Source organism: Podarcis filfolensis, assembly GCF_964270895.1.
Source record: "Podarcis filfolensis genome assembly, chromosome: W".
Classification (NCBI taxonomy): Eukaryota; Metazoa; Chordata; class Lepidosauria; order Squamata; family Lacertidae; genus Podarcis; species Podarcis filfolensis.
Window position 1 is genome coordinate 19,246,623 of NC_139619.1, and position 14,857 is coordinate 19,261,479.

At 43.3% G+C, this 14,857-nt stretch overlaps 1 protein-coding gene across 1 annotated transcript in view; it reads right to left on the reverse strand.

Moving 5' to 3' along the window:
• The window catches only part of LOC310753827 (androgen receptor-like), a 409,607-nt gene that overhangs the window by 167,941 nt on the left and 226,809 nt on the right, over positions 1 to 14,857 (reverse strand). Inside the window, exon 4 of the mRNA XM_083595177.1 lies at positions 3,683 to 3,970. Coding sequence (XP_083451303.1) covers positions 3,683 to 3,970 — 288 coding nt within the window. The remainder of the gene's footprint in view (positions 1 to 3,682; positions 3,971 to 14,857) is intronic.

Sequence of the window (14,857 nt, forward strand, 5' to 3'; positions counted from 1 at the left end):
CAGAAATGACCGGCAGAATCCGAGACCAGGGAAAAGAGATGGCGGAAGAAGATTGGAAGAAATTTAAGGACTATCTTAGGAAACATTGTAAAATTATTGAAGGTTAGAACGATGTTGATTCAGAAATTAAGTGGTTATAAGCTGTAATGATTATGTGATCAAGAAAAGAAAGGTTAAAAATTATATAGAAATTAGGGGAAGGATTTGCTGAATTTAATTAATTAGAGATTGGAATACAGAAAGGGGAGGTATGAGGAGGTCGGGAAAGTAAGTTTTATGAATATAAGGGATTGAAATTATATTTGTTGTTGTATGTGTTTTGTATGTATTTTTACTGTTTCTGTTTTTTGTTTTTTCTATTTTATATAAACTTTTAAAACTTTAATAAATATCTTATATAAAAAACAACAACAACAGGTCGATTGTGCCCTACTGGTAGACCCCCGGGAGGTTTTGGTAGATCGCTGTCGATTGCTGGGTCCCTTTTCTTACTGTTGGTAAAATAGAATCTGCCCCGCCCCTTTGCCCCACCCTCCATTGTTGCACTATCTGCAGAACAAACAACAGAAAAAAAAGCTCAACAACTTTGACCTGAACCAGTTCACTTTGACTAGTTCACTGCCAGTTTTTAATTCTGTGAGTAGATCACAGTCTCTTTGGAGTTGGCCACCCCTGGCCTAGAGGAAGTGGACACAGAAAAGCTTTCCCCGCTTTTTTCTAACACTGGAAGCCATAGACATCCAGTGAAACTGCTGAATGTTGGAAGGTTCAGGACAGATAAAAGGAATTCCTTCTTCACACAGTGCACTGTTAAACCGTGGAACTCTCTCTCTTGCAGGAGGCAGTGATGGCCACCAACCTGGATGGCCTTGAAAAGAGATTAGACAAATGCATGGAGGAAAGGGCTATTAGTGGCTACTAGCCACAATGGCTATGCTCTGCCTCTGCTGTCAGAAGGAGTAATGATTCTGAATGCCAGGTGTTGGACACTGCAGGAGGGGAAAGGGCTCTTATGATTGAATCCTGCTTGTGGGTTTCCCCAGTTGGACCACTGTGAGGACGGGATGCTGGGCTAGGTGGGTCTTTGATCCAGTAGGGCTTCTTACATATTTGTGAAAGGACAAAAGAAACAGTTTGTGGACAGACAAGAAGACAGAGAGAGGAGGAGGGGGGGGGGGAAGAGTTGGCTGATGAGCCACCTCATCCTGGGGTGCTGGGCATTTCTCTCTAGAGATCTGATGTGAGGGTACCTATCCGTTGCCTGGGTGAAGCATACCCAACACTATATTTGGAGATTTGCAAAACAAATTACAAAGGAAGCCAAACGTGGGCAACTTCTTGCTGCTTGAGGCAGAGCACCTGACAGGGCTGTCTTAAGCATATGCAGCGCCGGGGTGCAAAGATCCGCCCAGCGCCCCCCCCCCCCAGTTGCCCAGAGTTGTTGACCTTTTTTTAAGGAGCTGACGCCACGTTTATCTCTGCTAAGGAAAAGAAAACAGGAAACAGGTGCCTGGGACTGTAAAGAGGAAGGAAACGGACCATGTGGGAAGCGGGATTTAAATCCGCACTCACACGCTTAAAAAAAAGAGAAATCCCCCTGTAAACGCTGCTAATAGAATCCCCTAGCATTGCAGTGGGTTGGACTAGATAAACCTTGGGACCCCTTCCAACTCTACAATTCTATGATCGAAGTCGGACTTCTATGATTCTATGCTTCCTCTGCTGCTGCTTCAAAGTTAAAAAAAAGAATTAAAGTCGGGAGATCCCATCGCGCCTATTCCGGTCTGCTTTCCCGGCTGCCTTCGCCTCCTCCCACTGCGAGAAAGGGGCCACTTATTCTCCAGGAACCCTCCCTCCCCCAGCAGGCGGAGGCAACATGTTTTGGCGCGTCCCTCATCGTCCTCTCTCTCCCCCCCCCCACCTCCGCCTCGCCTTCCGGGTTCCCTCGCTCCCTCTCCCGGCCGTTTTTGCGGTGGGTGCTGGTGGGGCTTTCCGCCATTCCTTGGAAGAGCGATCACCCCACGGCGAGGGAGAGGGGCGGTGGGAGCGCTCGTATACGTCATCGTCAGGCGGAAGGGAAGCAGTCTCACCACCTTTAGATGGCATTGCTTGTTATCTGAACATGCTCCTGTGTGGGCAAGCGAGGGGTATATATATATCGGTGGGGAGCGCGGGGAGATCCAGCCTGGCACGGAAGCAGGTACGCAGCTTCCCTCCCAAGCCTCCTTGGGAGGAGAGCGATCCCCACAGAGGCTTGGGAGGGAAGCTGTGCGCCCGTCAGCCATATGGTTGGCCTAATCTAATCTAACCAGTACACCGTACCGGCTCCCCCTGTCAAACAGACACTTGAAGACAAACTCAGCCTTGCTTCCACTTAACGTTAACCACCAATGTAGTCAACCCATGTCTCTCAGCAATCTATCCCTGCCCAGTATAGGAAACAGATGCTTGGCCACTTCAGTGTACCCGCTCCCTCCAAGTGTGACCCACGTTCTTACAGACATACTATGAGAACACAACCACACACAGCTTACTGAACTTGAGCAAAGAATGGCAGAGGTGTGACATCCCTGGACAACCGAGTTCCTGTTGCTAGTCCCCTAAGAAGGCAGCCAGAAGGCAACTCACACAGTGTGCTGGAGGCAGAGAGCAGAAGTGCTGGTGAAAAGTGCCTGTAGATCAAGCAGCATCAACTTTCTATACCAAATTTGAAGAGAGGTGCTCCTGAAAGTAGGTGCCCCTCGCTTCTTTTGGAATAGATTCTTGAAAGTGGATGTTTTTCTAGATTGTTCAATTTCAGAATTCTTATTAAACGTTGTTCTCCCACTCTTTACCTAAAAAGTTCAGGCAAGCTTCCCCGAGCATCTAGGAGCATTTTCGCTCATTTTTAAAATACTGATGCATTTCTTAATATATGTGATTTTTGCATTCTGTTATCTTCCTGACACTCATTTTAACTGCAGATAATGAAAGACAACATCTCTTTAATTGCCAATAATGGAATGCAGATCTCGAAAGAGGTGCAAATTGCATGCTATGAAAATATTTGCCATCTACTTATTCTGAATAATCAATAGTACAGTGGTACCTCGGGTTACATACGCTTCAGGTTACAGACTCCACTAACCCAGAAATATTACCTTGGGTTAAGAACTTTGCTTCAGGATGAGAACAGAAATCGTGCAGTGGTGGCGCAGCGGCAGCAGGAGGCCCCATTAGCTAAAGTGGTGCTTCAGGTTAAGAACAGTTTCAGGTTAACAACAGACCTCCAGAACGAATTAAGTTCTTAACCCGAGGTACCACTGTAGTCAACTTCATTGTTGTTTTGAGAGAAAGAGGTTCAGAACAAAACCTGTCCCATTTGTAAGCCTTAAATAAGAGACCCCAGCAGGAAGGACCTTGCATGGAAGAAGCCAGACAACCCCAATTTTCTCTGGCTGAGAGTGATGCAAGTCAGCAGAAGGAGATCCATAGTTGATGCAGTATGACTACACTGACAATCACCGTATCATGCTTAGAGAGGCCCAACCCAAATAAGCAAGGGCAACCGCAGCAGAAAACAGATTTGCACCATAACATGAAAGGAGATGGGGGTTTTTGCACTGTTTTCTGTGATGTCTGATCCTTCAGATAAGGAGTAAAGTGTGTGTGAGAGAGGGGGAATGCAAGAACTGTTCCTTACCTGGCAAGGCTTTTGCCCATTTCACGACATGCACCAGCTGCCTCTCACCTAGCTCATTCAAGCTGGTCAAGAGGGCAGCAAAGGAGTCAGGCTGGGTGTTGTCATGGCCAGCGCACACCACCCCTGGCTCGATAGCCTCCAGGACATAAAGGAAGATGGGCTGGCACTCCAGGCTCTCAATGTGCATCATGGACATCTTTGGGGCTTGATCCTCCATGGGGCTGGAGGGGCCAGCTGCCTCCTCTTCCTCTTGCATCTTCAGGTTTCCCAGCTTCTTCAACTTGTGGGCTGCAGCAAGTAACAAGAACATAAGAACATGAAAACAGAAGAACAGCCTGGTTGGATCAGACCAGTGACCCATCTAGTCCAGAATCCTGTTCTCACAATGGTGAAATACCCCAAAGAACCTAGGAATCTAGATATACTGCTCCTGGACCTGGAGGTTCCATAAGAATGTCAAAAAAGCCTCGCTGCTGGAAGAGTGCCCGCCCTGAGCAGCGTTTCCATATGCTCCACCACTGTTGCCTAGTGGCCATCAATAGCCCTCTCCTCCTCCATTAAAGCCATCTTAGTTGGTGGCTATCACTGCCTCCTGTGGGAGCGAGTTCCATAGTTCAACTATGTACTTTGTAAAGAAGTTTAGTCAGAAAACATTGCACTGTGGGTTAGGGTTAGGGTTACGATACAATATCTTTATTGTCATTGTCCCATACAGAACAACGAAACTGAAAATCTACACAAAACATTCAAAACCCAACGAGCCTCCTATCCCAGCTATCCCAACCTGGTTAGCACCCTAAAAACTCTGATACCCATTTTTAAATACAATATACTCCCATACAGACTCCTTACAATGCGTTTAAACCGTTAGGGTTAGGGTTATGGAATGCCATTAATTCCCAGATTCATTTATATCCTGAGAGGACTTCCAGTTTTTATATCTAGATCATATTTTCAAAAGATAAACTCATTGTTTAGGAAATGCCTTTGGGGCTCAGCGACACCAAGAATATACTTGCAGAGAATGCAGCTACAAATTAAAGAAGGCGGTTTCAGAATCCCAAATTTTGAATTATATCACTATGCTTACCTACTGTCAAGTACTAAATATTGGAATCCCACTGTTGGCCCTAATTTTCCAATGTGGGCAATCCTAGAATATATGTACATAACACCTTTGGTTGGTTGAACAATACTAGGATCAAAATATTTGAAATCTCAGGTGACACTGTAAACAATTAACTCACTTAGAAGAATATGGAATATATTGACTAATAAACACAAACTTGATCCATTTTCACATGCTAAACTTATTCTGTGGGGGAGCCCCACACTAAGAATTGCAAAAAAGATGGTGATCTGGAAAAATTGGATGGAAGTAGGTATATTGACATTGGACCAACTGATAGATGAAGAAGATTAATTTTATACTTTTGCTGTTTTAAGACAAAAGTCTCATCTATCAGATGCAGCCCGATGGCAATATCTTCAACTACAACATCTCCTAACATGTGTGTTTGGGCAGTCAGCCTTTTCAGCTTCTGAGATACCTGAGATACTAGACTAGAGCAATTGGACAACATATTCAAAAATTAAAAAGCCAGCAATTACTTTTTATAGATATCTATTAACAATACACACAAAATTAATATGTAGACTGTAAGAAATGATTGGAATAAAGAACTGGAACTTTCAATATTACCCAGACAGTGGGAAAATGTACTAGAGGCAGCAATGTCTCATCAACAAGCAATCTCTCCTTCATCCAGTGTTATCAGTGGTGAGACTCATAACTCTAAGAAAATTGAGTCTGACTTTGATCCTGACTCGGACACTGACTCTCCTGTATTTAGACAAATAGAAGGAGGTGGAGGACTGCTATTGCTGATGCCAAAGAAGCTGTTTTGAAAGCACCTGCTTGTGAACTTAAATACTGCTACATACCAGCAGTACTTCTAAATGAAACAGCTTGGTTGAATGTTGGCACAGAGCCTGGGCCGAGATATTTGGCTCTGCAGATGGCTCAGCTTAAAGCAATTAAGGCAGTCGGGAGGGAACTCCCCTCTCAAGATGCCATGGGAAATCGGGAGCTGGCAACGAGCAACAGCAGAAGAGGTAACCAATAGAACTTATGTGAGATCGAGGCCCTGTGGAGGTAAGGGCCCTCTATTTGGAAGGAGAGTCGACATTCATCCCCCAGGTGGCAGCTGGGGCTTGGACAAGGCCAACCTGAACCCTCCGGGTCTGTGGCACCCGAGACAGAATCGACCCAGGTGTCAGCTGGGGGCTGAGCTGTCCCAGAGGCAGAGGTGGAGGCGCTGGCGCTAGCAGTTTCTGGCTCGGCGGTGGAGGGTGATGGTGTGACAGAGGTCTCTTCCCCCTCTGGAAGTACCATCTCGCGACCCCCAAGAACACCGGCTGTGGGGGGAAATCTGAGGACTTTGATACAAAGAGATACATCTTCCTTGATACTTTAAGTGCCATCGCAATAGCAAGGGACGGGCCCCCCTGAGACCATTGGGCACAATATTCATATTGAATAGGACATTTACAGAATCAGCCCCCCGTTCCTTTTGGTTGTTCTCCAATGCCGTCTGGTTTTCCAGATTGTTTGAACAGACTTGAGCTGGCCCCCAATTCCACAGGAATCTTTCTGGGGCCCAGGGCTGCCAGAAACACGGAAACATGGTGGAAAGAATCGGTCATGACTGACACCAACCTTCCCCTGCCTCAGCTTTTATGTTCAGAGGCTAGCAAGAATACCACCTTCTTCACTGGCTGCAAATAACACCTCATGCGGGATCCTGGTCGGACATTAAGGGTGGAAGGAAACTTTTCCTTTTCCTTTTTCCTTCTTTGTTTGCTTCCGTTTTTAGGGATAGTTTATGGTAATACTTATTGTGCTACTGTCACACTTAAGTTCTATCAGCCTATAGTTAATGTTTAATTGTTGTTTTTTGTTTAGTTACGTGGTCCCTCACCTTCGAATGTGTGTTACATGGTAGCTTTGTTTAGTTTGTGAGCTGTTTTGCAGTTTAATTTAAATTAGTTAGTTAAAACTGCAATAGAAGGTTGTCAAATAATGTAATAGTCATGTTGATAACTAGATAACTACCTGATGTCTAGTCGGCATTTGATTATTTTGTGTGTATCGAGTTGTTGATATTATAAGTAGAATAGTAAGCTGGGAAAGAATAACATCAATGCTATCAAAGGAGACAAGAATGAGGCTTGGATTTACTACCGTGGAGGGGCAAGGGAGGTATGGCAGTGGGGGCAGACTATAGGTGAAGAGGTTTGAGATATGGATAAGCTTGTACCCCTTCCAATCTGTGCCCCATCCCAAGGGACAAAGGTAAGGTAGCAAGGATTACTCACCTCCATCACTGGTGTTGTGCAATGCGAGGTCTATAGGCCATAAAACCGCCACCCTGTGAGATTTCTTTACCTCACAGGGGGTTGACCTGGCTTGTGTGACGGAGACCTGGGTGCACGAAGGGGAAACAGTTGCCTTACGAGAGATGGCGCCCCCGGGTTTCTCCACCCTCCACCAGTCGCAGACCGTGGGCCGGGGGGGAGGGGTGGCAATGTTAATCCAGGAAGATTGTTCTTTCAGGGCTCTACCTGTCGGGATTCACAGAATGCTGTGTGAGATATTAAGTCTGCAGGCTTGAGTTTGCTAGCTGATGCAACTGGCTGATGCAATCAGCCTGCAATACTTTCTATGGAGGTGTTGGGTCAGAATGACTCAGCAGTAATATGCTGTCAGTTGATTTGCTGTCATCGGTTTAAAAGGGAAATCTGTCCAGCAGTAAGGTGGTGGTGTAGAGGAGTGTGGTCAGAGAGAGAGAGAGAGAGAGAGAGTGTGTTAGAGGTCTTCCTATTTGCCTTAAGGTGCAGCCAGGTACTCTGTTTGACTGTATGAACTGCTTGTGTATTATAGCCTGTAGATATTTATTTGTGTGTGTGTGTGTGTGTGTGTGTGTATATATATATATATATATATATATATATATATATATATATCACAATAAATATACTGCACTGAAGAACCTGGAACTCTGGACTTCCGGAGGCGGCGCCAACGGCAATGGCGGTCTCCTTCTGAGTAGGAGGAGAAGCTCCGTAGAAAGTGGGTCTGTCCGCTACAGCGAAGCGGAGACCCGACCAGAAATCGCAGGCAGAAAGAGCCTGCGAGCGTGGGACCCAGCAGGCACCTTTTGCGCCCCCCGCTTTAGCAAGGGAGCCCCGTAAGGGGTTCCAGTGTGCAGCGGGAGTGGCGCGGTGCTACGGGTCGATTGCTGCGTCTATGGAGCGAAGCCGCGTAGCTGTTGCCGGAGAGCGCTGACCTTTTTCCTGTGAAATTCGGCTCTAAAGAGAACATCCGTGAGTAGGGGAATTTTAAGAATTTCGGATTTGAAGAGGAAAAATAAGTGAATTTGGGCTCCGAAGCGGAAAGGTGCAAACAGGAAGTCCGCCTTTCCGTTTTGTAAAAGATCAAAGCAAAGACCTTTCTACGCTAGTACTTTAAAGTGGATTGTAAAATTTGAATTCCAAGCATTAAAAGAAGGAACTCCCCCTTTAGAGGAGAGGGGGGAAGTTAAGAAAGTGACTGTATTTCTTCTGGGGATCTTCTGGGAACTTAATAGTTTTTCCCTTTCGGACTCCCTGGGAACGGACTGTCAGATTAACGAGGACTGCTACATTTGAGCTCGCATTGACTTGACTTGGATACTGTAAATATCGTTCTAACTCTGCAAGGTGATACATTCAGAGTCTCCCTTTAACTGGATACTTAGTTTTAACTAAAGAGGGGACACGGAAAGTTACAAAAAGACTTTGTTATTTGGTTACTGAGAATCCAATGGCGGTTACTGTGTCCCCCTAGAGGACTACTGAAGTCAGTATCTGACTGGGGGAATTTTCCATTACTAACTTTGGGGACTTTCCATTGCAAGGCTTGACTCTGGGAATTGACCTTGACGGAAGATAAGGGGGAATGACTGAACAAAGAGCAACAAGAGCTAAGGTCAAAGTGCAACAGTCCACCTTAGCTTCCCAGCAACGCAGAGCATCTGTGCCTGGCCCCCCTGCGACTCAGGAGGAAGACGCAGGGCAATCTGAGCTAAAAGGAATGGCCTCAGAAGGGGAATTTACATCTGTGTTGAACAAAATCTATGAAAAATTGGAAGGCCTAAGTAAGCAGGTCTCAGATCAGTCAGCTGAAATTAAAGGGAATACAGCTAGCATCAACTCAAACACTAAAGCTATAGAAAAACTGTTGGAGGAATCTGCGACCACCAGGAAAATAGCCGAGGAGGCAAAAGAAAAAGCTGAGGAGGCAAAAGAAAAAGCTGTGGCTGTAGAGGGAGAAATAAAACCAATACGTAAACAGATTGGGGACCACCAGGCCTTATTGTCTATGGTTGAATTGAGAGAGAGGCAGACAAACTTGAGGATCAGAGCGGTGCCAGAACTTGAGAAAGATAATTTGAACGACTATCTTTCACAGGAATTTGAGAAATTTTGGAACTTGGAGCTGGACAAAGATTTTAAGATAGTGAGCGCCTTTAGACTTGGAAGAGGAGGGAGGAAAAACAGGGTGAGAGACTGTTTGGTGACCCTCCGTTCGAAGGAGGAACGGGACAAAATACTGGGTGCTCACTTTCAGAAGACTTTAGAGATTAATGAGTCCAGAGTGGAGATTTTTAAAGATATTCCGAAACATCTTCTGGATTTGAGAGTTAATTACGGAGATTTGGTGGCCTTGCTGAGAAGGAACTCTATTGCTTTCAGATGGGAGTTCCCCCAGGGACTGTCTTTTACATTTAAAGGGAAAAAGTTCAGAATCAGATCAGTGGAAGATAAGGAAAAATTTCTGAGAGACTTTGAAGAAGATCTACAAAAGGAAGCGACAGATGTGCTAAAAGCCTTGAGACCAGGAGTAGACACAGTACTACCACCTTTGGAATTTGATAAATCGAAAAGGAAGATACCACCGCAAGAACTTGACGAGCTTTTGGGAGCGACTGGAGGAAACTAGAATAACTACACCATGTCTCTGCAATTATTAAGTTGGAACATTCACGGTTTTAACTCTCCAGAGAAAAGGAGAAAAGTCTTTCATATACTGAAAAAGGAACAATTAGACTTAATTTGTTTACAGGAAACCCACGTGGTAAGGCTCCACAGAAAAGTTCTTATTAATAAAAGATTGGGTCAAGAATTTATCTCATCGGACAAAGTTAAAAAGAGAGGAGTTGTTATCTATGCAAAAGAGAGCCTATCACCGAAATTTGCTTTTAAAGATGAGCAAGGAAGATTTGTCGCAATTGAGATCCAACTACAAGGTGAAAAATATTTGATTGTAGGAGTATATGCACCAAATGAGGGGAAATCTGAATTTTTCAAGAAACTGCATGAGACATTGTTGGAATATATGGACTATAACATCATTTTGATGGGAGATATGAATGGAGTGGTATCTACTAACATGGATAAGTCACAAAGACAGGTGGTAACTAAAGACGGCAGACTACCAAAAACCTTTTTTGAACTAGTTGACAATATGGACCTTACTGATATTTGGAGAACTAAGAACCCCCTTGGAAGAGAGGGAACATTCTTCTCTGAAGCCAACATGACCTGGACAAGAATTGATCAAATATGGATAACTAGAGGACTGGCACCTAAGACACGAAAAGTGGAAATTTGCCCAAAAACCTGCTCCGACCACAATGCAGTGAAGATGGAGATGAAACTAATGCCAATCGGTTCTTTTAGATGGAGAATGAATGACACCCTGTTTAGAGATCAGGAGGTGACTAAGAAGGCCCAAAAAACTTTGAGAGACTATTTCGAGATAAATTTGAACACTACGGTGGAAAAAAGAACAATCTGGGACGCAGGCAAAGCGGTCATGAGAGGGTTTCTGATTCAACAGAATGCAATAAAGAAGAGAACCCAAAATGAGAAAAAAGATAAAATCCTGGAAAAAATAAAAGAAGGAGAGAAAAGACTAAGAGCGAAACCAAAATCCCAAGAGATTCTGAGAGAAATTAAGTTATATCAAGTACAATATATGAAAATGATAAATCAGGAAGTGGAATGGAAAATTAAGCAGATGAGACAAAAGTCCTTTGAATCGGCTAATAAATGTGGGAAACTGCTAGCATGGCAGATGAAGAAAAGACAGAAATTAAATACTATTACAAATTTGGAGGTAAATGGAAAGATCATACAGAATCCATTGGAAATTAGAAACTGCTTCCAGAGATACTTTAAACAACTCTATACACAAGGGCCACAGAAAGAGGCCGAGTTAGACCAATTCCTGAGGAAAAATGGATTACAAAAAATTTCTCAAGAAAAAAAGACATTGTTGAGTGATAAAATTACAGAACAGGAAGTGGCGGGTGCCATTCAAAATATGCAGTTGGGCAAATCTCCAGGACCAGACGGTTTAACCTCCAAATATTATAGAGTTTTGAAAGATTGGTTAATTCGGCCACTAATGGAGGTGTGCAATGAGATATTAGAGGGGAAAAAGGCACCGGAGTCGTGGCAGGAAGCCTACATTACACTTATACCGAAAACTGAGTCTGAAAAGACGCAACTTAAGAACTACCGCCCCATATCCCTTCTTAATGTGGATTACAAAATATTTGCTGACATTTTGGCTAATAGGTTAAAAAAAGTGCTATTGGAAGAGATCCATAAGGATCAAGCTGGCTTTCTCCCAGGTAGACACTTATCGGACAATACAAGGAACATAATTAACATTTTGGAGAAGTTGCAAGTGAATATAAATACTAAAGCAGTTCTAATCTTCATAGACGCGGAGAAAGCCTTTGACAACATTTCTTGGAGTTTTATGAAGAAAAATCTTCAGGGGATGGGGGTGGGTCAAGGGTTTGAAAATGGTATAAGTGCAATTTATTCAGAACAAAAGGCTAAATTAATTGTTAATAACGTGGTGACAGAGGGATTTAAGATAGAGAAAGTTACACGACAAGGCTGCCCAATTTCCCCATTGTTGTTTATATTAGTCCTGGAGGTACTATTGAACATGATTAGAAGGGACCGTCTGATTAAAGGCATTCAGGTCGGAGCTAAGCAATATAAATTGAAAGCATTTGCAGATGACTTAGTCTTAACATTACAGGAGCCAGAATCTAGTTCGAAAAGAGTTTTGGAAGTGATTCAAGAATTTGGGCAGATGGCTGGTTTTAAGTTGAACAAGTCAAAAACTAAAGTTCTTGAGAAAAATCTAACACCGATCGAGAAAGAAAGGTTTCAGAAGGAGACAGGCCTAACAATAGTAAAGAAGGTCAAATATTTGGGGGTCAACATGACTGCTAAGAACTTAAACTTATTTAAAGATAACTATGAGAAATGTTGGTCAGAAGTGAAGAAAGATTTAGAGATATGGTCAAACCTGAAGCTTTCCTTGTTGGGTAGAATTGCGGCTATAAAAATGAATGTATTGCCAAAGATGTTATTTTTGTTTCAATCCTTGCAAATTTTAGACAAAATGGACTGTTTCAAGAAGTGGCAGAGAGATATTTCTAGATTTGTCTGGCAGGGCAAGAAGCCCAGAATAAAATTTAAAATACTAACTGATGCTAAAGAAAGAGGTGGATTTGCCCTGCCAGACCTGAAACTTTATTATGAATCGGCCGCATTTTGTTGGCTGAAAGAATGGCTGCTTCTTGAAAACACAGACATTTTGGATTTGGAAGGTTTTAATAACGTTTTTGGGTGGCATGCATATCTGTGGTACGACAAGGTCAAAGCTCATAAAGCATTTAAAAACCATATTGTCAGAAAAGCATTGTTTAACGTCTGGTTAAGATATAAAGACTTACTGGAGAATAAAACCCCAAGGTGGTTGTCACCAATGGAGGCAAAGGCACTCAAAAAGTCCAATATGGAGGCCAAATGGCCGAAATATTGGGAAATACTGGAACAAGAAGGAGATAAATTGAAATTGCAGAGTTTTGAGAAATTAAAAGATAAGGTGCGAGATTGGCTACACTATTTTCAAATAAGAGAAGCCTTTAACATGGATAAAAAAATAGGTTTCCAGGTGGAAAAATCAAAATTGGAAACTGAGTTGTTAGAACCCAAAACTAAAATACTTTCAAGAATGTATAACTTGCTGCTAAAATGGAACACGCAGGATGAAACCGTTAAATCTGCTATGATTAAATGGGCACAAGATGCTGGTCATAACATCATGTTTGCTGACTGGGAAAAGTTGTGGACCACAGGTATGAAATTTACGGCATGTAATGCCTTAAGAGAGAATATTATGAAAATGATATACAGGTGGTACATGACCCCAGTCAAGCTTGCAAAAATCTACCATTTGCCCGACAATAAATGTTGGAAGTGTAAAGAAAATGAAGGAACATTCTTTCACCTTTGGTGGACATGCCCAAAGATTAAGGCTTTCTGGGAGATGATATACAATGAAATGAAAAAAATATTTAAATATACATTTCTTAAGAAGCCAGAGGCTTTTCTCCTGGGCATGGTGGGCCAATTGGTGCCAAAGAAGGACAGAATTTTCTTTATGTATGCAACAACAGCAGCAAGAATCCTTATCGCAAAGTATTGGAAGACACAAGAGCTACCCACCCTGGAAGAGTGGCAGATGAAGGTGATGGACTATATGGAATTGGCAGAAATGACTGGCAGAATCCGAGACCTGGGAGAAGAGTTGGTGGAAGAAGACTGGAAGAAATTTAAAGACTATCTTCAGAAATACTATAAAATTAATGAATGCTAAAACTGTGCTTGGGTTGGTAATAAGTGGTAATTAGTGATAAAAGTTAAATAAGATTATGCAAAAAAAAAGGCATTGATGATTGGCTGAAAATATTGATATAGAATGTGTCATGGTATAAAGTTTAAATATTTGAAAAAGGGTAAGAATTTGCTGGATTAAATATCTAAACGGGAATACAAAAGGGGGGAGGCGTGAGGAGGTCAAGAACATAAGCATATGAATTCGAGGTTTTTGGGAATAATGGATTTGTTTTTATTTTTTGTTCTTTGTTTAAATTTAATTTTTCTTAATTAGTTGTGATTTTTTTTCTTGTATCTCTGTGTGTTTCTTTTTTCTGTAACTTATGGCTTTTTTTTTATTCTGAGAATTTCTATTTTTCCTTTCTGTAAAACTTTAATAAAAATTTATTAAAAAAAAAAAAAAAGAACCTGGAACTCTGAGCATTTCTGCTAAAGCGCTGCGGAGAATTCGCCACAGGATTATGGGCCCAGCACGCTTCTGCTGCACAAGAGTACAGGTAGCAGTTATCTATCCGTGGGTGCTGGAGGTGAGCTGCAGGTATGGAGCAGTCCAGAGCTGGCATATTGCTGGAGAAGCTGACGGCCACAAACTACAGCATCTGGTCGGTCTGCATGCAACACTTCCTCAAGCGTGAGGGCCTGTGGAAGGTGGTGGAAACTCTACCGCAGCCCCCTGAGGAGGATGAGGACAACGATGAAAAGCTGGCACAAGCAGAGGCCCAGCTAGAAAAGGATGAGAAAGCCTTGGCTACGATCATCCTTGAAGTGGACGACAGCCAGCTAGTCTACGTAGCAGATAAGGTGACGGCAAGTGAGGCGTGGAATGCACTCAGGGCTGTCCATGTGCGAGAGACAGCTGGCTTGCTGATAACACTGACCAGGAGAATGTACTGGTGTCGGATAAAACTGGGTGACTCCCTGGTAAACCACCTAAAGTTCCTAACAGGCTGTTTCCAGGAGCTAGCCTTAAGAGGGAGGCCTGTGGAGGAAGAGGACAAAGTCTTTATAGTCCTGAGTTCCCTTGATGACAGCTATGATATGCTGGTGAATTCCCTTGAGTCGGTAGAGACTGATAAGCTGACTCTGGAATACGTTACCGGACGGTTGTATGCAGAGGAGGACAGGCATGCAAAGCGAAAGACGACCTCAGCCCAGGTGTCGGAGCATTCCAGAGGGAACAACAACCGGGATGAGCAGAGGTGTCGGGAGCCAGAGAAACAGCCAGGAGGAGCTGCTGCAGACCAGCTGGTGGTCAACAAAGTAAAAAAGTGGTTTTGCTACAAGTCCAGTGGACATCTGCTTCGAGACTGCTCGAGAAAACAACAAAAACAGCAGAAGTGCAGAGGCAGCAGAGAGAGTCTA